General features: G+C 59.0%; 4 protein-coding genes across 11 annotated transcripts in view; 3 read left to right on the top strand and 1 right to left on the bottom strand.

The window, feature by feature from the left end:
* The window catches only part of Ap1b1 (adaptor related protein complex 1 subunit beta 1), a 53484-nt gene extending 50003 nt beyond the window's left edge, over positions 1–3481 (top strand). For 3 of the 7 annotated variants that reach the window (XM_047561475.1, XM_047561473.1, XM_047561474.1), the window contains 5 exons: positions 45–129; positions 801–887; positions 981–1135; positions 1635–1760; positions 2552–3481. In XM_047561475.1, the coding sequence (XP_047417431.1) occupies positions 45–129; positions 801–887; positions 981–1135; positions 1635–1760; positions 2552–2626 (528 nt within the window). In that variant the 3' untranslated portion in view covers positions 2627–3481. The remainder of the gene's footprint in view (positions 1–44; positions 130–800; positions 888–980; positions 1136–1634; positions 1761–2551) is intronic. The other 4 variants (XM_047561479.1, XM_047561476.1, XM_047561480.1 and 1 more) reach the window with 2 other exon arrangements.
* A 6847-nt stretch (positions 3482–10328) lies between these two features.
* On the top strand, positions 10329–11247 carry LOC124991719 (translation initiation factor IF-2-like). Its single transcript, XM_047562472.1, has 2 exons — positions 10329–10360; positions 10515–11247. Exon 2 carries the CDS (start codon positions 10540–10542, stop codon positions 11245–11247), a length of 708 nt encoding a protein of 235 aa, XP_047418428.1. The 5' UTR covers positions 10329–10360; positions 10515–10539.
* Positions 10765–13859, top strand: Rasl10a (RAS like family 10 member A). The gene is made up of 3 exons (XM_047562474.1): positions 10765–11503; positions 12572–12696; positions 12979–13859. Exons 1-3 carry the CDS (start codon positions 11285–11287, stop codon positions 13244–13246), a joined length of 612 nt encoding a protein of 203 aa, XP_047418430.1. The 5' UTR covers positions 10765–11284; the 3' UTR covers positions 13247–13859.
* Gas2l1 (growth arrest specific 2 like 1) lies at positions 13695–19380 on the bottom strand. 2 transcript variants are annotated; one of them, XM_047562471.1, is made up of 7 exons: positions 19222–19378; positions 18890–19137; positions 17493–18144; positions 15963–16070; positions 15777–15873; positions 15521–15692; positions 13695–15021 (listed from the first exon to the last, which is right to left on the bottom strand). In XM_047562471.1, exons 3-7 carry the CDS (start codon positions 18123–18125, stop codon positions 13989–13991), a joined length of 2043 nt encoding a protein of 680 aa, XP_047418427.1. In that variant the 5' UTR covers positions 18126–18144; positions 18890–19137; positions 19222–19378; the 3' UTR covers positions 13695–13988. The 2 variants fall into 2 exon arrangements, with proteins under 2 accessions (XP_047418427.1, XP_047418426.1); XM_047562470.1 differs by lacking the exon at positions 18890–19137 and having other exon boundaries at positions 19222–19380.
* Positions 19381–22418: the final 3038 nt, after the last annotated feature.

The following is a 22418-nucleotide window of genomic DNA, read 5'->3' as shown; positions in this document are numbered from 1 at the left end:
TGGTGTCAGCCCCCAAGACTGACTGGGGACCTCTTTATGCCTAGGTGGCTGTGAAAAACAACATTGACGTCTTCTACTTCAGCACCTTGTACCCGCTGCACATCCTTTTTGTGGAGGATGGGAAAATGGGTGAGTCGTGAGGGAGCCCCTGGGGTCTCTGCAGTGCGCTGTGGCTTGGGAACCTGGCCTTTGCCAAGGATCTGTGGATGGCCTTGCCCCATGAGGGATTCCTCTGCAGAGACCGTAGCAAGCGGCCTAGCTGCGGCCCCTAGCTCTGCCTGGGCAGATGGGCTGTGCCACACAGCAGCTGTTTTGCTTGTGGGTGCTCCGCTTGCCCCTCAGCCTTGTTCTACAAGTTGTAGGAAGAACAGGTCATGCCATGTGCTTGGTGCCCATCTCCTGTGCGCTGGGGCCGGAACCTGAAGAAGGCAGCGAGGGAGGGGCTCAGCCCTGCCCAGGCTGTAGGGAGGGCCTGGCCCACGTCATCTCTCGCTCGCTGCAGCAGCAGCCTGGGAGGCAGGCCATGACTAACAGGCAGGCAGCTCAGAACCGGAGGAGGAGGTGGGAGTGGGAGTGGGGACCGGGGACCGGGAAAGAGGCAGGAAACTTGGGGTCATTTGGGAACATCCCTGGCGCCCTTCTCACAGAACTCGGGTTTGCTTGGAGAAGCAGGAAGGGCTATCGAGGAGCCAGTGCCTGTCCTCAGACACTAAAGACCAGACCCATTTCCTGCCACATGCCATTGAGGGGCCACAGGCTTATCAGGGTCTCATCTCTTACCCGATCCCCTCACTCTGCAGATCGGCAAATGTTCCTGGCCACATGGAAAGATATTCCCAATGAGAATGAAGCCCAGTTCCAGATCAGAGACTGTGCACTCAATGCAGGTGAGGATTCCCAAAGCCCTTGAGCCCAGCCCCTTGGTCCACGCTGGCCCTTCCTGTACCCCTCACTGACTAGGGCCCCGTCTGACCCCGCAGAGGCTGTGAGCAGCAAGCTACAGAGCAGCAACATCTTCACCATTGCCAAGAGGAATGTGGAGGGCCAGGACATGCTCTACCAGTCCCTGAAACTGACCAACGGCATCTGGGTCCTGGCAGAGCTCCGGATCCAGCCAGGCAACCCCAGCTTCATGGTGAGGGCCCTGCAGTTGTCGGTAGTCCTGGAGCTCCACCACCCTGCCCCGGTGGCCGCCTGCCTCTGATCGCGCCAGGCCAGGGGATAGCTCTGATGGGGGTGCTGTGTTAAGGGTCCCCTGAGAGCCTGGTGTGAATTAGAATCAGTTGTCTCTGAAAAGGACCTTTCTAGAAACTTGCAAGTCAACCACATCAAGTTAATCCAGATAAGACACCAGGCATCCCCCAACTGGGAAGTGGCATTGCTGGAACAGGCCCTGACCCTGCTGTCGTGGAGTGCCTGGGTGCCCCAGCCAGGAGGACACTGACTCTCAGCAGCCCACAGTCCCCAGTCTTGGAGTCAGCCCGAGTCAGGAGATGGCTTCCACGGGTGCCTGGCTGTCCTGGAGCCTGCACTGCTGTCCCCGGCCACGACAAGCCCCAGGCTTTGCTTCTCCCCTGCACCCCCGGGTCTGGCAGGCATGGCCCTGCAGACACTGCCTCCTCTGGGCCCCACAGGTGGCCTTGGCACTGTGGTGGGAGAGGGGTGCAGTGGTGGCTCCGGTGGTGGTAATTTCCGTCTCCCTGTGTTTGATTGCTGCATGTCCACCTTCCCTGCTGGCGCCCGTGGTGCAGGACTTGGAGGTTAGCAGATTGCTTTTCTCTTCCTCTTCCCACCCCACCCTCCCCAGCCATGCTGTGCACGCCCCGTCTCTTGGCCTGGCCCCAGTGCATCTCAGCTCTCCTGTCCACACCCATCTCTTGGCCTCGCTTCACCCTGCTGCTCCCAAAGCTGAGCAGATGTGTACAGGCTGCCTATGCGCCCATGCTTCCCAGCAAGTGGCCCTTGAGGGGCTGACACCCCCACATCCACACACCGTGTGCATGGAGCCCTGGGGGCCACTGCTGCCCACTTCCAGAATACCCCCTTTCCTAATTGCATCCTCTAGAACCGATGCTGTTGAGTGGCAGGGTGGCTGGTTTCTCTCTGCCGGGAATCGGGGACGCATACCTCCAGCAGCGTCTTTATGCAGTCTTCACGGAGCAAGCCCCGCACACCTCGCCTGTTCCCTCCCAGCCCTCTGCCCCTCAGGACTTCCTGAGGCTTCATTCTGAGGACCCCAGACCTCCAGGGCTGTGGAGGACCGGGCACTCCTGGCAGCCTCCAGCTCATGAGTCACATTGCTGCCAGTAGGGCTCTGGCGGAGAGGCTGACAGCAGGTGTGTGGGCTGCAAGTATATTTGGTCCCCACCCGGCTGGCTGTGATGGCCACCCCCTCTGCTTTACCTCACATCTGCCCCAGCCGCAGCTGCCACCAGGCCACGTGGGCACGTCACGCTCTTCCATCGGGTACCTGCTCTCTCCCCTCCCCTGGTGTTCCTGCTGAGGAGGAGCCCAGGGATGAGTGCTCTCTCCTCTGCCCCTCTCCCTGCAGCTGTCCCTGAAGTGTCGAGCACCAGAGGTGTCCCAGCACGTGTACCAGGCCTACGAGACCATCCTCAAGAACTGAGGCCATCCAGCCTCCCCAGCCTTCTGCCAGCCCTGTCGAGGAGCCGCTGGGGGTAGCAGCACCTCCTCCTCGTGGGAGGGATGGGGCAGGGTTCTTGGCCACCCAGGGACCACCAGGTCCTTGGGGGGCAAGATCTCAGTGCACACTGTGCTCTGGTCACTCCTCTTCCATTGCTGCTCACGTCTGTGGTCGGATGAGGGGAGTGAAGGGAACAGCCGAGTGGCAATAAAAGTTGATGCAAGGCTGCAGGGTCCCCTTCCTCCACCTGTGCCTGGGCGTGAGTGTGGGGCTCCCTCCTTGGGCTCGCAGCTGGGCAGTCCCTGCGGACTCGGGTGTTAGAGGCCTTCCCACTGCTGCCTTGGGTTGGGTGGGCCCTGGCAGCCTGTCCTGGGTGTGTGGGGAAGGTCCCCTGAAAAGCTCCTCTATCAGGATCTGGGGCTCCGGGGTTCATGGCTGTGACAGAGGGGCAGAGCTGAGCTGAGATGAGCTCTGGGCCTGCACCACCCACCCATGTCCAGCAGTTGGTCCCTGCGACTGCCCGCATGGTCAAGACCAGCAGAAGCCCCCAGAGCCCCTGCCTGGGCTCCTGCTCCCCCAGCAGCCACGTTGCCCCCCACCCTTGAGGACGGTTGCTGCCTCAGATACATTCCTTGGCATCCTCTTGGGAGCCCAGGGCAGGGCAGAGACAGGACTGAGGGATGGGCTGCAGGCCAGCGGTGAGCTTCCTGCCTGGGTTCCTGCCGGGCTTCTCCAGCATCAGCTGCCCTCTCCCCGGCTCCCCCGAGTCTCAACGTCTGACGGCGCTAGGTTCCCCTGTCTCTGCTGTTTGATAATAAAGAGATTCTGCTTTTGGCAGTCACGGACACTTCTTTCCCTCCACAAAAGTCGGAATTGAAAACTGCCTCCAAGTGGCCGGGGACGATGTCTGACCCCCAGTAACTATATCTAATATATGCAAATAGAAAATATATATTGTATGTTTACTCTTATTTTCAAAAAGAGAAAGTGAATAAAAATGATGACATCAAGCGTGTCCCTGGCCAGTGTGTCAGGTCCTGAGGCTCTTGTGGGCGGGCATCCTGGGCTCGAGCTGTGCCCCACGTGACCCCCAGCCCACACTGAGGACGGCGTTTTCCCTCCATCCTGTCCTTGGGAAACCAACTTCTGAGGCCTGCTGGTCCCCCTGGCACCTCTCCCGCCACTGATCCCAACTCCTCCCCAGCTGACCTTGTCTTACCTTTTGCTGCCAGCCAGGAGGGCCAGTGTTCCCATTTGGGTCCCCCGCCCCCTCTCGTCCTGCCTTCTGGGAGGCTCCTGGGAGCAGCAGGAGAGTCTGAGGAGCGGGCAGAGGGGTCTGGCAGGAACCGCCTAGGCACCCCATGTCACCCAGCTCTGGCATTGACCTGGAGAGGGCAGCAATACCCGGGAAGGGCTCTGATGGCAGAGCTGCCACTTGGCTGGTGGAGGAGCAGCCGGGGTTCCCCCAGCCACCTCAGCTTCAGCCACTCCCTCCTGTTCTGTCTCCGCTCAGCCCCCGCCCCCCAAACCCTGCCAACCTCAGACACCACTGCCGCCCAGCTGCAGGAAACTGTCCTGCCCTTCTTGCTGGGCATCCTACCCTTTACTGCCCCACCTCTGAACGCTGAGGTGTTACTGTGCCACCCTGGGGACCAGAGAGAGCCTCGAACAGGCTAGGCCCTTGGTTGTACAGCCTTGGTTATTGCAGGGCCTGAAAATCTGGGTTTGGAAGGCCCTGGGCAGTTGCAGCTTGAGGCTGTGCCCTGCCACTGAACTGGAGGCTCAGGGTAGTGAGCCCCGGAGGAGAGGCTGTTGGCTGCGCCTGTTGTGCTGCCTGCATACCCAGACCCAGCACCCTGAGCAGCTGCAGGGGTCGCTGCCTCTGCAAACTGCCAGCTCCATCATCCTGGGGCTTCTCCGACCCTCCAGTCCCCCACATTTACCATCAAGGCCAGGAAAGTGGACATGCAGGATGGTGGTTCCCACTGGATTGACACTGGGTCACCAGAAGCCCAAGACAAAGACGGTGGCAGCTGATAAAGGTAGGCTGGGGTCGTGGCTCAGTGGTAGAGTGCTTGCCTGGCATGTGTGAGGCCGTGATTTTGATCCTCAGCACCACATAAAAATAAATAAGTAAAATAAAGGTGTCCATTTATAACAAAAGAAAAAAATTAGAAAGGCTGAGCTGGGCTTGGTGGTACACACCTGTAATCTGAGAAACTCAGGAGGCTGAAGCTGGAGGGTCACAAATTTGAGGCCAATCTGCAAAATTAAGTGAGTCCCTATCTTAAAAAAAAAAAAGAGCAAGGGCTGCAGATGCAGCTCAGGGGTAAAGCACCCCGGGTTCAGTCCCCAGTACCACCCCCCACACACAGCTGGCCTGTGAACAGGGTGTGTGTGCTGTCGCTGGGCTTGCCCTCCTAATTCAGTCTGCCTAAACCTCAGCATGGTGGGCAGGACCCTCCCATGATTCTGCCCTTTATCTGCCCACCCAGCACCCAGTAAGGGGGACCCAGCCTATTCCTCAGGCTTAATATACATGGGGGGAAACAGGCAGGGGAACTTCAGCCTCCCAGTTCTCCAAAGTATGGGATGCTACATGTGGACCCTGCGTCAGGGGCACCCAAGGCCACTTTAGAAAAAGTGCTTTAGGAGCTATCCAATCCCAGCCCTTCAGCCTCCCTGTCCTTGCATCACATGCCTCCTCCGCCACCTCAGCTCAGGCCTCCCCACCTCTCAGGCCCTGGAGGTCCAGTGGCTTGGGAGTTGCCATGGCTTGTTGGAGGTGGGGTACTGGGGATTGAACCCAAAGGCCCTACCACTGAGCCACACCCCAACTTTTTAAATTTTATTTTGTACCAGTCTTGTAAGTCGCTGAGGCTGGCCCAGAACTTGCCATCCTCAAGCCTCAGCCTCCAGAATCACAGGCACCCCAGGCACGCACCACCAGGCCCTGCCAGCCCTGGCTCTTTTTGAGAAGATTCTCCAGCATCTTGGGCCTTCCCGGCTGGTTAGGAAATTCAACAACAGCACCAGATCTTTTTGGAGGGTCCCACAGGTACCTTAGGGCTGATGGGTTCGCCTGCATGCCATGCTAAGGGCTGTGGTGAAACCTTTGGCATTTTTAATCTTCAACTAATGGTTTGTGTTTGTTTGTAGGGAGAGAGCCATGCAGGACCTTAGGAGGGCCAACCACACAAAGGATAAAGTTCTCCCGCACACCTTTTCTCAGTCTCATCCTCTTCCCTGGAGGCATAGAGAGTTGCTAGATTTTTTTTTCTTCCAGGAATGATAGTCTGTGTGTCCAAGCAAATCCCTGGAGAGATATACTAAAGAAACCGTAGCACGCCTAGGTAGACACTGCCCGCACGTTCTGTGCGCGTGTTGTTAGAGAGAGATCGAGATCCTGGGAGTTGAAGCCACACGTGCCCGGCAAGTGCTCTACCACGAGTCCCCTCTGCAGCCCATGTTGCTGCTTTTACCCGACAGTAATTTCTGGAGTTAGACTCATATTAGTATTCTGTGGACGAATGGGCCACCATTAGCCAGTCCCTCTGACAGGTGGACAGTCGGGTTGTCCCTGTCTTCTGCAAGGCTCAGCAATGCTGCAGGCCAGGCCCTCCCACATACATCCTCGCTTGTGAGTACAAATGTCGCTGTGGGATTGGGCTACAGAATGGCGACACCAAACATTCGCATTTTACATTTTCAGTTGTAGTTCTAGGTGGGCCTGGGGATGAAGCTAGAGCGCATACCTCGTATGAATGAAGCCCTGGGTTTGGTCCCCGGTACTGAAAAAAACAAAATCCAAAAGGTAACAAAGGATAGAAGTGAGATCCTTCTGGCCCCTTCTCGGTTCTCTCCCCATTCAAATAACCATGACTGTGGAAATGGCATACATTTTCCGTTTCCCCCTTTTTACATACAAATTGTACCTTATAACGCACACCGTTTTGTGTTGTACTTGTATCTTAGAGGTTTTTCTATTATTCGTTCATTGCAAAATGTCCCTGTGTCTTGTTTTGAGTTTACTGGGTTTACTGGGTATCAAACCCAGGAGCACCCTACCACTGATCTACATCCCCAGTTCTTTATTTTTTTAAAAATATTTTTCATTGTAGATGGACACAATGTCTTTATTTGTTTATTTATTTATTTATTTTTCATTTATTTATTTATTGGTACCTGTGATTGAACTCAGGGGCACTGGACCAGTGAGTCACATCCCCAGCCCTACTTTGTATCTTATTTAGAGACAGGTCTCACTGAGTTGCTTACTACCTTGCTTTTGTTGAGGCTGGCTTTGAACTCGTGATCCTCCTGCCTCAGCCTCCCCAGCCCCTGGGAGACAGGCGTGTGCCACCACGCCCAGCTGTTTGTTTATTTTTATGTGGTGCTGAGGATCAAACCCAGTGCCTCGCACATGTGAGCACTCCACCCCTGAGCTACAACCCCGACCCCCCTCAGTTCTTTATTTTTCTTTTGAGACGGGGTCTTACCAAGTTGCCCAGGCTTGTCTCAAACTTACAGTCCTCCTGCCTCAGCCTCCTGAGTGGCTGGGATTATGGGGCGCATCACGGTAACCAACTGTACTTTTCTTTGTCTTTTCTTTCTAGTGCGTGTCTAATCTTAGTGTTTGCATCTCGCTCCTGCTCCATCTGGGCTGTATGTAGGAATGAGGTAGGGATCCAACTTCCCCTTCCCCCCAGATGGTTACCCAGTTGTCTCCACACCACATATTGAATAATTCATCATTCCCCCACAGATTTGAAATGCCATTTTTATCATATACTGAATTTTCACATATATTTGAGTGTTTTTCTGAATTCTGTTTTGTACCAGAGAATTTGTTCCTTGGTTTCTGCCTTCTACACCAAGGTTCCCCCCCCCACCTGCCCGTCCCCAGCCCCTTACTGGGGATTGAACCCAGGGGCACCCTGCCACTGAGCTACATCCCCAGCCATTTTTATTTTTGACATAGGGTCTTACTAAATTGCCCGGGCTGAGATCCTCTTGCCTCAGCCTCCAGAGTAGCTGGGATTATAGGCATCGTGCCAGGCCACAGAGAAGTATCCTTGTGTTTTGATGACTAGGAGTAGTACCCTCTTTTTCCCATTTGTACTTTATTTTTTTTTTTTTTCCATTTGTACTTTAGAACTATTTTTTTTAATGATGGCATTTTTATTTGAATCACATCAAATATTTATATTAAACCTTGGAGCCAGGCCAATGCCCAAGGAAGGTCCAGAATCAGGTCAGCTGTCAGGACGCCACTTGAGAGAGAGTGAGGGGGTGGGGAGGGGCCGGTGGCTGCTGTTAGGAGGCTGTGGGCAAAGAACTGGGGAAGCGGAATTCTCCACAGTGCCTGCCTCCCCAGGCCCACTCCTCCACCCGGGGCTTGACCCCTGAGGCCTAAGCTTAGGTGTGTTGTTGGCTCCTTCTCATGCCCATCACCCGCAGCCAGGCTAGGGCCTCCCTGAGGCCCCTCAACCCCACAGGCCTTAACCAGCCGAAGGCTCCTGTCTTCATGTCTTTGTACCTGGCTGCAGGAGGGCAGGAGTGACTGACTTAGTCTGTGCCCACTGCTAGGTTTCCTGTGCCAAAGGAGAAGTGGACGTGTGGTGGGTTGTCCCTGAAATGCTGGATGCAAACGTGAGGGCCAGGGAGTCACTGTGGAATAGGGGCTGGGATGGAATATCAGGCGACAGCAGCACCAAAGAGAGAAACAGACAGAAATCCATGTCCCAGGCAGCTCAAGCCATCTAGCTTGCTGGTCTTTGGGAAGCCTGACACAGGACCGCCCACTCCATCATAGCTCAGAACAGTCCACGTGAGTGACAGCAACGTCCCCAAGTCCCTCTCCAAAGGGCCAAAGATTCCAGCTGACCATCTCTTGAAGCCCCCTGGCCCCTGGGCTCAGGTGAAGCTGGGCTTGTCAAGAAGTCAGACGCAGGAGCCCAGGGGACTTGCTTTCCAATCTCCTTTCCTACTGATCACCTGAGGCCAAATCACTGCATCCCTCTGAGTCTCAGTGAGCAGGTGACTCTAGGGTCAGGGCTTGCACGTCATAGTCCTGAATAACTGGGGAGTCCTACTGGTAATGCTGACATGAGAGTCCCTAGGGAGGGTGATACCCCTGCAGATTGTGCAGGACTTTGTGGGACATTCCCAGCCCACAGTGTCCATCATTCCATAAGCATGGGGGGACCCAGAGATGCCACACACACAGCCCTGCTTGGAGTTCGCAGAGAATTACTGCCCAGGAAGAGAGCACTCCATCAGAAAAGGAAGAGAAGAGCCCAGAACCAGGCCCCAGGCGCGGGCAGAGGAGCACCCCTTGCAGGTCTTAAGTAAGAGCAGTCTGGTGTCCGCCAAGAAGGCAGAGGGTGAATTTATTTACTCCCTGCCTTGCTCCCCAAAGGAAGGGAACCAGCACACAAATCCAGAAGCCTGAAAATTTTAAACATTTATAAGAAAAGATGTAAAAGGGGATATCAAGAAATTGAAACGCTGGCTGAAAAATACATGAAGCCCAATCATCCCTAGTCACAGACCTTGAAGACTAGAACCCTTGCCAGAGCTGGTCTGAGCTCCCTAATGGCTGAGGAGAGTCATTAGGCTGTCCCAGCATGGCAGAAGTAAACACTCCCACTGTTGGAGAAACACCCTGTCGCTGCCATCACCTGCTCCCTCCTCCACCTTTCCCCAGACAGGGGAGGGTATATTGTCTATGCTCTTACAGTTTCTAGATCTCATGGGTTCTAGAACCTTCCTTCCTAAGGCAGGATGACTTCTCCTTCTCTCCCCCGACACCTTCAAAACTCCATGTCAGCAGCCAGGCATGGTGGCACATGCCTGTAATCCCAGTGACTTGGGAGGCTGAGGCAGGAGGAGTGCAAGTTCAAGGCCAGCCTCAGCAATTTGGTGAAGCCCTAAGCAACTTAATGAGACCCTGTCTCAAAATAAAAAAATAAAAAGGGCTGGGGAATGTGGTTCAGTGGTAAACCCCTCTGGGTTCAATTCCTAGTATTCACCCCCCCAAAAAAAAAATAAAGAATCCATGTCAGCATCTTGGCAAATAGCAAGATTTTTTATTTTTTATTTTATTTTGTGGTACTGGGGATCGAACTCAGCGCCTTGTGTTTGCGAGGCAAGCACTCTACCAGCTGAGCTATCTCCCCAGCCCCAAGATTTTTAACATTTGTTAAATAAATGAGATCCTTGATCCTTGTAGAAACAAGACATCTGTGCATTCCACCTCAGTACCTGGTAGAGGGCAGAGATGTCAGGATCCCCCATGTAGTGGGAGGGTGCAGAGCCAGAGAATGGGGAGCTCAGCAAATGCACCTTTCCAAATTGGGAGTAGGAGCTTCCTGTCCAGTTCTAGGGAGGGGGATTTGGGCTCTGGATGTCTGGTTGGGAGGTTACTGTCCTTTGAGGGAAGCTACAGGTGGAAGCTCCTGAAGGAGATGACCTTAGCAGTGACAGAGGTGGTGTTGGCCCATTTCTGGACCTTTATCTATTCACCTCCAGCCTGGTGGCAGGGATGTGGGACTGAGTGACTGTGACTCAGTGTGTGCTGAGTTCAGTCCCCTCTCTCCCCACCTCCCTCCAGGACTGCTGTTTGAAATATTGTCCAGTGCTGGCCATTTACCCCTGTGGGTGAGAGGAAGGTGGCAGGGTCCTCAGAGGAGACAGCAAGGCCACCAGCTAGGGGTAAGACTTCCTTTCTAACCCTGGAGATGTCTCACTCCAGCCTCAGTTTCCTCGTCCCGCAAATGGAGCTACCAGGGTTGAGGCTGAAGGTGTAAGGATCGAGTAAGGAACCCTTCAGAAAAGGGCCTGGGACTTAGGTTCTTTGAAACAGCAGGAGCCCTTGAAGGTGTCTGCCTTTGATGGATGCAGAGCAGAGACCCGGCACTGCACCGCGATTCTTCCAAGGTCACAGTTGGAGCCTGATCCGAGTCCTGGGCGGCCTGACTCCAGCGGGCCAGGGTTTGTCAGGAGCCTGCTTGAGCCCAGGCAAGAGGTGTTCGGAGCAGCCGGGATCGCGGAGCTGGATGAGGCCCTCCACCGCTCCCTGCCCTCCAGTCACCTTCCCACGATCCTTCCCGGGAGGGGCGTCCCGGGAGGGGCGGGCGGTTACCTCATCCGTGTCTCCGGGAGGCCCCGCTGGCTCGCTGGCTCGCGCCGCCAGTCGCGGCTGGGGCGGTGACTCCCGGCGCTGGTGCGAGAGGACAGAGGGGCCGAGGCGCCGAGAGGCAGCACCGCTGCCGGACCCGTGCCGCGAGGGGGTCGGACCTCCGGGCCCCCCGCTGCCCGGCGGCGCCGCGGTTGGCGCTGCGGGCGGAGGCGGTGTCTGCGCGCGGCGCGCCGGGTCTGTTCGCTCCGGAGCTTTGGCACCCGCCCGAGCTGCTAGTGCGTCCGCCGCGGTCTGCCCGCTCGGCTGTCTGCCCTCCTGCTGCCAGCCCTGCGCTCGGGCCCGGCCTCTCCTGTCCTCGGGTGCTCAGCGAGGCGACGAGGAGCGCGGCGGGGCCGGGGCGCACCGGACAGGGCGCGCGGGGCGCACGGCTGGGCGCGCACGGCGCGGCGCCGGCCCATGAAGCTTTCGGGCGCGGGGCGCGGCAGCGCGGGCCGGCCATGGGGGGCAGCCTGCGGGTGGCCGTTCTGGGCGCTCCAGGAGTGGGCAAGACGGCCATCATCCGCCAGTTCCTGTTCGGCGACTATCCCGAACGCCACCGACCCACGGACCGGCCCCGCCTCTACCGTCCCGCGGTGCTGCTAGACGGCGCGGTCTACGACCTGAGCATTCGCGACGGCGACGTCGCTGGCCCTGGCCCGAGCCCCGGAGGTGTCGAGGTAGCGGCTTGAGGGGTGGACAGGGGCGGGTGACAGTGTAAGGAGTGTGTGTATTTGTGTGCTTGGTGCACACGTGCATGTCCACGTGGATAGTCTTAGGGCCCCTGACCATGTTAAGGAATCCAAGGAAAAATGGTGTGTCCTGGTGTTATATTTGAGCCCTCTCCATCCATCTGGAGGAGCCCAGACCCTCAGCCCGGCGATTTAGCCAAGTGGCTTCTCCTTGTTGCCGTGGGTGTTTCTATCTTCACCTGCCTCCATTGGTGGGGCTGGATCAGCGCGTGTCCCTGCATGGTCTTGTGGCTGCGTCTGGAGCCGGGAGCAGAACCACAGTGCGAGAGACTGGAGTCAGGCATAGGGATATACTTTTTAAAGGAGGTGATTCTTTGCTCCCTCATTCCTGTGACCTGGAGCAAAGATTCATTCAGTAATTTTGCTAACTCCAGTTCAGAGTTCCAGTCTTTGGAGCTGGATGCCTCCGAGAGGTTTAGAGGAATACGCCAGGATTTTAAACAGGGCTTCCCGAAGCAGGTGGCATTGAGCTGAATCTGCAAGGCCCAGTGAGGTTTTGCGTAAAAGTGGTAAAAGCATTCCAGGCGGAAAGAACAGTAGGTCCCTAGGTCAAAGGCTTAAGCGTGCACAACTGGGATGATGGGTGGTCTCCAGGCTCTGGTGGGAGGCGGGGTTTCCATGGCTCGGCAATTAAGTTTTTACAGGCAATAGTAGCCTGCGAGGGCAGCTCGGGAGGTGAGTGGCCTGACTGGAGTTAAGCTGGGGAAAACTGGAAGGAAGAGGAAAAAAAAAAAAAAAAAAAAAAAAAAAAAATGGGGGTTGGGGAACAGGAAAAGAAGGCGAGGTTGAAAGAGGGCTGGTGGCCGACAGGAAAGTTTTACCCTGGAGACCATAAGGAGGATAAGGCCCAGGAAGCTTGTGGGAAGGCGCCTAGAGATGGGGATGAGTGACCCAGGCCTGAGATGAACTGTGGGTTTAGTGACAATTTCCTGCAGAGAGTTAAAGAGCTGCAGGGTGGGAAAGCGGCTCCCGCAGACCCCGGCCTCCCGCCCTCAGGAGTGGCCTGACCCTAAGGACTGGAGCTTGCAGGATACGGACGCCTTCGTGCTAGTCTACGACATCTGCAGCCCGGACAGTTTCGATTATGTGAAGGCCCTGCGGCAGCGCATCGCGGAGACCAGGTGGGGGCGCGGCAGGAGGTGGGGGCGTGGAGAGGGACCTGAAGGGCTCTGCCCTAGGGGAGTGAGTAGATTCTCCCCTATTTGGGGCTGCTGGATCAGGTCTTTGCTATAGGAAGGTCTTCAACAGTGTGTCTTTGGCACACACAGGCCTGGCATTTCTTGGAGGTCTCTGGCCGTAAGAAGGAATGCGCCTGTGTGTGTATATTATTGGGGTGGGGATGGGGGGATTCTCTGGCTGTGGGGTCCCCAGCACCGCGTCTCTTATCCCCATCCGGCCCCCAGGCCGGCGGGAGCACCCGAGGCACCTATCCTCGTGGTAGGCAACAAGCGGGACCGGCAGCGGCTGCGCTTCGGACCTCGGCGTGCGCTGGCCGCCTTGGTGCGCAGGGGCTGGCGCTGTGGCTACCTCGAATGCTCTGCCAAGTACAACTGGCACGTGCTGCGTCTCTTCCGCGAGCTTTTGCGCTGTGCTCTGGTACGCTCACGTCCGGCACACCCAGCTCTGCGCCTGCAGGGGGCGCTGCACCCAGCGCGCTGCATCATCATGTGAAGGGATTGGACAAGATTGCCCAACTTCACTCGGATTGGACAAGGAAATCTCCTCCCTGATTGGATAAGGAAAGCTCCCACAGTCTCCTGGGCGACCGGCCTCTCTTTGAAGTACATTGGGCCTAAAGCCCGATTGGACGAGATCAGTCCTTCCTAAGACCTCATTGGGTCATAGTCGGGAAGGGACTAGGCTGTGGATCTGATTGGAAGCATGAACTGCTCCTAGCGCTTCATTGGACACACTCCTTAAGTCCCGCCTCTCGCGAGGTAATAAAAAGAAAACAAAGAGCACCTGAGATTTCTGTTCTAGGATGGGCAGGACAAGGCTTAGATTTTGCACTAGAGCTGCCAAGCTTGGCCCCCTGGCAGTTAACTCCAGAATCCCAACTTGAGGACTGTCAAAGGGGTGTGATGCCCCCAGGGTGAGTCCCCAAGAAACAGACATGTGGCTGGAGCAAAACTTTACTGTCAGAGGCTCTGCTGGACCATAGGTCCTCAGGACACCGGGCTAGCCCGGCCTCCCCTAAGGCATTCAATAATATTAGTAATTAAATAGCTATGCTCATCCCCCAACCGGAATGTACAACAGAGGTCCCATTGTGCCATGTGGTCCCGAGGGGTCTGGTCCCATGAGGTCTGGTACTCAAGAGGCGAGGGGCTCCCTGATGCAGAGGGTAGGTTAAGGCCACAAAGGAAAAGGAGAAGGAATGGGGTCTGGGAGCAGCTGGGCTGGTCCATCACATTCAGGAATCTGGTTCGGCCCTTGGGGTGACCGAGGGCTGGGCATGCCAGGCCCCGAACTCCGTGGGTCCAGATGGGCGTCGGGGGCCCCGAGGTGTGGGAATGCGAGAGGGTTTACGGTCTGGCTGTGTGTCCATCCGACCCCGTGCCCAGATCCGCGAGGGTTCTGGGCCAGCCAGGGGGGTCCCAGGTGCATCTAGAGGCCCCCCCACGCCAATGCAGGGGCTGCCTTCGTCTGAAGAGCTGGACAGGGCTTGACTACGCGGCCCGGGCAGCCCATTGGCTGTCCGACCTGAGTCCCCAGGTTGGCCACACTTGCCACCCAGGACGCTGAGGGATGAAGAGGAGGAACTGGAGGAACAGTAGGCTGAGTCGGGAGCTGGAGGATCTGGGGCCCGAGTCGGGTCAGGGGCTAGTCCGGTGGGAGTTCCGCTGGCAGCAGCCTCAAGGGCACGGGCATTGGCCAGGAATTCCTCTTCCAGGCGCCGAAACAGCTGCTGCTCCTGCTGCGGATCGAGCTGCAGAGGTGTGCGGAAGACACTGGCGGGTGTGGCGCCCAACTCTGGCCCCGGGCTGGAGACCTGGAGAGGCCGGGGCGCGGCAGGGCTGCGGGCACGGGGGGTCTGCGGGGTGCTCCTGCCCGAGCCCCCGCCGCCCCTGCCCCGCGGCACACAGGAGTGCTGCCCATCTCGGTCCCTGCGCACCAGCAGCACAGCCTGCTCCTCGCGGTTCTGGCTGCGGGCCCGCCGGGCGGAGCTGGGGGCGGACAGCTGGGCTCCTCTGCCGCCCGGGGCGGCCCGGGGCCGTCCCCGATCCAGCCGGTCTCGGGATTGGCTGCGAGGGGCAGGCGGCCTTCTCGGAGAGGCCGGGGTGCCTGTGGTCAGCCGCCTGCTGGGCCGCTCCCTCCGGAGGGTGCCAGTGCCTGTGTCGTCACTGCGGGCACCCAGGGGGCCGCTCTGGGCCGAGGAGGCTGAGGAGTCACTGTCCCCCGAGTAGCGGCGGGAGCGGGGAATGGGGGGCAGCTGATCCCGGGGCCTGGGGCAGGGGAACAAGAGAGAGAGGGGGCATCACTGGGCGCGCAGACGGGCGGGAGGGGAAGCGCAGGGCAGGTGGCTGCAGACACAGGGCGTGCTGTGGAGTGGTGAGCACGTCTGTCCTGGGGACTTCCAGGGAGAAGTGAGCGGCTCACGGCAGCTTCCTGCGGCCACTCGGCGCCCAGGGCCCCGAAGGCAGCAGCGGAAGAAATGAGGTCTGCGGGCCCCGCCCCCTCCCCAGGCCTCCGGTCCCCCCAGGGCGGGTCGGAGGAAGCCTGGTCCGACTGGCCGCTGCCCAAGCCCCAGGACCCACCCCAGCTGTGTTGTTGGTTTGGTCGGGTTGCCATAGCGATGGGAAGCCGGGCCCACCCCCACCCACGGGAACTTTTCCCAGGGTGTGAGTCACTCTGGAGCTGAAGGCAAGTCCGTCATCCGCGCCAGGGCGGAAGCCCCACCCCCACCCGCTGGGCAGCTCGCTCCCAGGTCCTCCTGCACCTCACCTGGGCAGGGTCTCGGCCCCCTCCTTTGTGCTTCGTAAGGTAACAGGAGTCACCTCAGTCCGAGAGCCCCGGCGCTCACCCCCAGGGACTGGGCTACCAGGGCGGGGACTTGGGGTGGGTGACACCCTCTGGGGGGAGAAGGTCCAGGCCCTTGGCTGGGCAGGTCTGTGGGCTGTGGGGAGAGAGAACAGGCGACATGTGAGGGACACAGAAGGGAGAGGAGCCCCTGCCTGTCCAGCCAGCCCCAGGCACTGACCAGTGGAGGAACACCGGCATGGGTCGTGCTTGTCCAAGTAGTGCTCCAGCGTGTCCCAGCCACCACCCACACGCACCATCACGTGGCTTCTCAGCACCTGCGGAGCCCAGAGTGGGCAGGTCATGGCCGTATCCCGGGGTCTGACGGCCCACTGGTTTGGTCGCAGCGGGCAGCTGGGGGCCTTACCCGCACGAAGATGAGCAGGCTGGAGTCGCCCACGCGGTATTTCCCTTCAGAGACCTTGATCATGGGGAACTGGTCTGGGCAAGTGCAGCGGCCCAGAATCTCCCTCACCTGAGGCCAGAGAGGAAAGGCTGGAGGTCAGGGGTCAAGTCCCTCCTCCTGGGGCTTAATGTCAGCAGCTGCAGGGTCAGGAGGAAGTAAGTGCTTCCGGGGAATGGGGGTTGGAGACTGCTGCCCCAGACATGGGTGCAGCTTCCAAACATGACCAGCTCCCCTCTTGGGTCTCAGGGTCCAGAAAGCTGGCCAGGACGAGATGATGGCACTGTGATCATGTCAGGGTGTGGGACCCCAACAAGGAACATCCTCCAAGCCCTTAAGCCTGGGGGAGCCCTGGAGCCGGTCCTCAGTGCCCCTTCACCCCTATCACAGAGGGACCTAGGTCCACAGGAAGGCCGGGTCAGAGAACACAGCGCAGGGGACCCGTGCCCCTGGCTGAGCACTGATGTGGGGGGAGTGCCACAGACGTGGGACACAGGCACACACCAGTGTGCCATGCAGGCCACTGACCTGGCAGGCACACACTGCACACATGTCACCCCAGGCCTGGAGCTGCCAGGCTGGCTGTGTGGGAGGCCCTGCCCGCCTCCCTGCCCACAGCGGCGCCGGAGGAAATGAGCAGGTGGGGCCTTGGGTGACCCAGGCCCAGGCCGGGGGTGGGGCACATGCCTCTGCCCACGGCCATCCGGCTTCCCCGCCTCCTGGGCAGGCACATCACAGTCCTAACCTCCAGATAAAAAGGAAACTCTTGGCCCAGCTGCGGGGGTGGCAGGGACACCTAGGCCCTGGGAAAGGAGGAGGGGGCTGGGGACACTGCCCAGCACCTCCTATGCTCCAAGCAGGACTCCTGCAGCTCCAGTACGACTTCCTGTTCCCAGCAGCAGCTGCAGCTGGGCTGGGCTTCCCAGCAGCGGGCCAGGCGCTCACTGAGAGCAGGACACCTTGCACAGGGCTTTGCGCGCCTCCTCTCAGCCAAGGACAGCGCGCCTCTCAACCTTGAGCGCTGAGGTTGAGGATGCACCTCTCTGGCACCCCAGTGCAGGGAGGGCATAGGGGAGGTGCCCCCCCCAGATGAAGGAATGCCCAGCACTCGGTTGGTATACCTTTAGCACAAAAAAGGAAGGAAAATCATGGCCGGGGATGTAGCTTAGTGGCAGAGTGTTTGCTAGCATGCATGAAGCACGGGGTTCCATCCCCAGCTCCAGAGGGGCTGGGGGGAAAGGTCGGGGAGAATGCCAGGATGCAGAATCCTATCCCAGGCCCAGCTGCACCGTGTGACCTCAGACCCAGCACCTCTCCCTCGCTAGGCCCTGGTATACACTTGGCATTCAACATGTGCACCCTTTGCATTGGGTAGGCTGTCCAGCAGGTACCAGGGTGGGCAGGAACAGGTGTGGGCACCGGCTCTGCCCCCCGCTCCCTGTGCAGGGGTGCAGGCAGAGGCAGGGCTGCGCAGTATGCCAGGGGAGGACTCACCAGCTCATCCAGGTTGCGCATGTCACTGGGCGTCATGCGGGGTCCCCGGGCGGAAGTCCCCGGGGCAGCGGTGGTTTCGGTGGCGTCTTCCCCAGCAGTGGGCGCGTTGGGGCCTGGGGGTGCAGCATGCAGCTCCCGTTCAATCTCCTGCTCGAACTGCACGAGGCGGGGAGCCAGCAGGCCGAGGCGGGCTCCCCGCCGGGCCACCTCCAGCAGGCACAGCACCACGCTCTTCTCGTTCTTGCGCAGCACCAAGTCCTCCGTCTCAAACATGAGCACCTCGGGCACGCCCAGCTCTGCGCGGCACCAGCCGATGAAGGTGGCCACGTTGTCTCGGGCCATGAAGGAGCCAGGAACCACGCTGTGTGCCTGGAAGGCCACACCTCGGGTTGGGCGGGTGGCAGCCAAAGCACGGGCAGCCTCGGTGACGGCATTGGCATGCTGGCATAGGGTCGTGCCTGTGGCCAGCCCTGTGAGGAAGCCATCACCACCACCAGGCAGACCCAGGCCATACAAGGCATTCAACCACTCAGCCAGGTCTTCTTTCATGGCCTCCACGTAGGCCTCACTTGAGCGGAAAGGTCGCACGCTCTTGGCCGCCGAGCCCGCGATGCTCACCACTGGGTCCGCCATGCCCGGGCCAGCAGAGTCACTGTGGGCAGGGACACAGGTCAGGATGGCTGTGAAGACCCAGCAAACGTTCAGTACAGACCACCTGTACTTGCATATCACTCAGGCTAAACACCTGGTTTAGGTTCAGGTTGTGAGAAACCTCTGTGCCTCAGTTAATGCATCTGTGAAATGGGTACAGTAATATTACCCAGCTCAGGACTGCAAGTTCTAGGCCAGCCTGGGCAGCTTAGCAAGACCCCATCTCAAAGTAAAATAAAAAGGACCAGGGGTTTAGCTCAGTGGTAGAGCAATTGCCTAGCATGTGTGAGGCCCTGGGTCCAATCCCCACTACTGCAAAAATAAAAAATACATCATCTGCCTAAATGGATTCAACGGGACATTCTTTACACACAGTGTTTCTAAATGTTTGCTGTTTGGCTCTTTCTTGGGGTGGGGGTGGGGGAATGGCTGAGGCCTCCTCCCAGGCAGGTTGGTGCCCGTCACAAAGATCTAGGACCTAGAGACACGGAAGTCAATGGCCTGGGACCCCAGCAGACAGGAGAGGAACTCAGGTCCCGACCTCAGGGAGGGGTGGTCTCCACTGCTCAGCGCTGGTGCCCAGGGAAGGTCCCCGCTCCTCCCTCAGGCTCCCTCCCCTAAGGACTGTGCCACTGTTACAACCACAGAGCAGCCAGCCTGTCAGTAACAGCAACAACGGCAAGGGTTGGGCACCGGGGATGTATCTCCATTTTACAGATGAGGAAACTGAGACGCAGAGAGGGTACCAGCTGGCCTGAAGGTCGCTGAGCAGTGGGTGGAGCGGTCAGGGCGCTCCCGGCGCGGCGCTGCTGATTTCGGGGTACGATTCCACAGCCCGGTCTGCCTGGCCCGGGTCCCGCCTCCTCCAGAAGCCTCCCGGGTGCGCCCCAGGCGGGTACGTGCAGGGCCAGGATTCTGAAGTGCCTCCGAGCGCATTGGAGGTACTCGGGGCCTGGCCCAGAGAGGGCTCAGGGCCGCCCAAGGTCACACAGCCCTGGGGAACAGAGGCCGCGCACTCGGCTGCCGGTCCCGCAGCAGCGCGCGCAGGGCAGAGGGTGCCGGGGGTCCCCACGCTCACCTGGCTCATCCCGCGGCCGCGGGGAGCATCGCCCCGGCGGGGGCCGGAGCCGGGCCGGGCCGCCGCAGGGAGGCGCCGCCCGAGCCTCGGCGGATCCCGGAGCCTCCGCGGCCACCGCGCCGTCTCCGCCCCGCCTCCCTGGAATTCGGATCCGGCCCGGAGGGGGCGGGCGGGGCCGCGCGCTCTTAAAGGGGCCGCGGCTTTCCCGGGCGGCGGGGCGGGCTGGGGGAGGAGCTGGGATCTCCGGACCCGAGTCGGAACCCGGCGTCTCTGCGCAGCGGGAGCCAGACGTGGTCCCCGAGCGGCCGCACCCGGCCCAGACGCTCCATCCAAACCCGGGCCGGTCCCCACGGCCCCGTCCCCGCTCCTCGTTCTCGGGGGAGGGGTCCGGGACCCTTGATAATGGTCCTCCCTCCCCGACAGTGGCCTTCCCAGGGCTGGTGGCGGCACGGCCTGTTTCCGAGATCAAGTCAGGAAGCGATAAGGGCCGGGGGCTGCAAAGTCACCTCCGTCCCGGGTGGACCTCCGCTGGCCTGATAGCCCAGGCGACCCGCCACGAGCGGCGAGCCCCTCCCCGCAGGCGGGCTGACCGCAGCCCCTCGGCGTCCGCCCTGCGCTCCCGTGAGGGCGCCGTGGCACCCGGCTGAGTTCAGGGCGCCCGCTCCACGGACGAGGCACTGAGGCGCGGCGGGGCAGGCGGGTGGCCGGCGTGCTGCAGAGGTTCTCGCACCGGGCAGGGGGCGAGGCGCGGGACCGCCGGGCTCCGCAGGCCCGCGAGGGTTAACCCCGCCCGGTCCTTTTCAAACTGTAGAGGAGGGCCTGGCCGGGACCTGCGGGAAATCCTGCCCCCTGCCGCTGTCGGCGGGACTGGGCGCAGTCGCCAGGCCGGCCTGGGTCGCAGCCATGCTGCCGGGTGGGGCCAAACAACTGGGATGCTCAGAGCTTTAATAAAGTGCCAGGCCTGCTCTGTGCCCTTGACCTGAAGGGATGGGGAGTCCCCGCTATGAGGGACACTTGCCAGTGGAGCTCACGCAGGGAGCAGCTGATGGAGCTGGGCTTTGAACACCACAGTTAAGGGAATATCCTCATTCAAGGATCAGGGTCATTTATTGAGCACCTACTTTGAGCCCTCTTGGTGCCACACTCCTGACGGTTTCTTCTCACGGTGGTCTGAGCTCAGGACCTTAGGGAAGGTGGTTTCAAAAATCTCCTGAATTCTCCAGGGGCACCTGCGTATGCATGGGCAGGTGGGTGGCAACCACTACTGAGGCCAGAGAGCAGCTGGCTGGACCTTGGTTGCTGGAAGTCTGATGGAGTCCGTGGAATTGTAACACAAAGCCAGTGCTGGCAGACTGTGGCTTAGTGATGGGCGGCTCTCCGAACTTGGTGCACTGGTTGGGTTAACCTGAATCCCTCAGGCTAAGCTGAGCCTGAGAGCCCAGTCCAGGATGACTGAGGGGCTTGCAGGAGGCCTCAGGCGGCTCCATTCAGGTGTGTCCATTCACAGAATTCCTGCTGGTCTGCTTCTGCCTTAGCTGTGGAACAGGTGACCTCGAGCTGCCTCCTGTGCCAAGAGGTGAAACCAGAAAGCCTAAGTGGCCCACTTGCCTACCTGCCTCCATCACCTGGTGCTGGCTGCTCCCTCTGTGCCTGGTGGCTGTCAGGAGTCCAGTGGGGTGGGGCAGCAGCTTAGAGCCAGATGTCCACTCTGGTTCCTGGTTGCACTGTTGTTAGCCCAGGAGCTCCATGGCAAGCACCATGAAGCCACTTCCTGTGGGCCTGTCCCATGGTGTGGGGCTGAGATCAGTCTCTACATCAACCCCACAACCTTTGCCCAGGTCTAGTGGGATCATGAGGCTGTTTGAGTTTTTAACTCTGTGCGACTAACCAGGAGCCCTTGGGGAGTTTGAACTGGTGCTGCACCTAATTAAGAACTTGAGTTCTCCCTTCCACCTCTTCCGGCACACCGCCCTGCTCATCCTCCTGTGCAGTTTTTCTTTTCGGTACCTGGGATTGAACCCAGGCCGTGCTTAACCACTGAGCCACATCCCCAGCCCTTTTTTTGTAGTTTATTTAGAGACAGGGTTTCGCTGAGTTGCCTAGGGCCTTGCTAAGTTGCTGAGGCTGGCTTTGAACTTGCGAGCCTCCTGCCGCAGCTTCCTGAGCCACCATGCCCAATTTCTGGGACCTCTGGGCATCAGCCAAATTTGTTCAACCTGGAAGGCTCAGAATCCATGCTGCCTGGATTCTGCGGTCCCATATTTCTTTTGGCTCAGAGAAGCACTTGCCAAAGGCTGCTCAAGGGAAGGACCGCCGTCCCCTCCCAAGCAGCCTTATGTGGTCATTCGGTGTAGCGGCAGCTTCCTTTGGGGGGTTCGCCATGGGCCTGGGAGATGGGATGGTCACGCACCCTTCGCTGCCATAGCACCCCCCTTCCTCAAACAGGATACCTCAACTCTCACCCTGGGCCCTCCATGGCAAGCACCTCCACCTTTATTCCCATCTCATCTGAGAAACAGGTAATAGGAACTAAATATTTTGAGGCACTTGGCACAGTGCTCCATGCGGCGACTGGGGGACATGGCTATTTAGGTATGGCTCAGAGGCATGTGCCCAGGTGAAGTGCCTGTGGCCCTGTGGGAGGGGTCACAGTTTTGAGAATTTCAAAACTGTTTGGTGTCAGGTTACTTTGGCCTCTGGAGAAAAGTTAGGGGGCCAAGGAGAGAAGCAGGAAGTCCAGGGAGTTAGTGGGAGCTGTGACTGGAACTCTAGGCGAGCTCCTTTGGAAGGAGGGTTGGGTCGGGGGGTGAGTCGGGGTTTGGAGCACATACTTATTTGTTGAGCTGGGACAGACACGATCAAGTGCTACCTTCTACCTATCAAGACTCCCAAGAAAAGGGTGGCACTCGGGAGAAGGGAGCAATGTCAGGAATGGATAAAACAACAGGGGAGGAGGAGGTCAGCTGGGCAGGGTGGGAGTGCTGGAACCTCAAAGTAGCCATGGGGGCCTGCAACGAAGAGGGCAGCAACGACTGACTGACCACTAACTTGGCAGACATCTTTCAAGTATCCCTCCAGCGAAGGCACGGTGATCATAGTGTGGGTTCTCAGAAGGGAGAGGAGGCCAGACAAGGGATAGGAACTCTGATGGGGGGACAGCAGGGGAGAGGGTCAGGGTTTCCTAGAGGTGAGGAAGG

The sequence above is a fragment of the Sciurus carolinensis genome, chromosome 8 (assembly GCF_902686445.1).
Source record: "Sciurus carolinensis chromosome 8, mSciCar1.2, whole genome shotgun sequence".
Classification (NCBI taxonomy): domain Eukaryota; kingdom Metazoa; phylum Chordata; class Mammalia; order Rodentia; family Sciuridae; genus Sciurus; species Sciurus carolinensis.
This window is presented reverse-complemented; position numbering and strand designations above follow the sequence as displayed.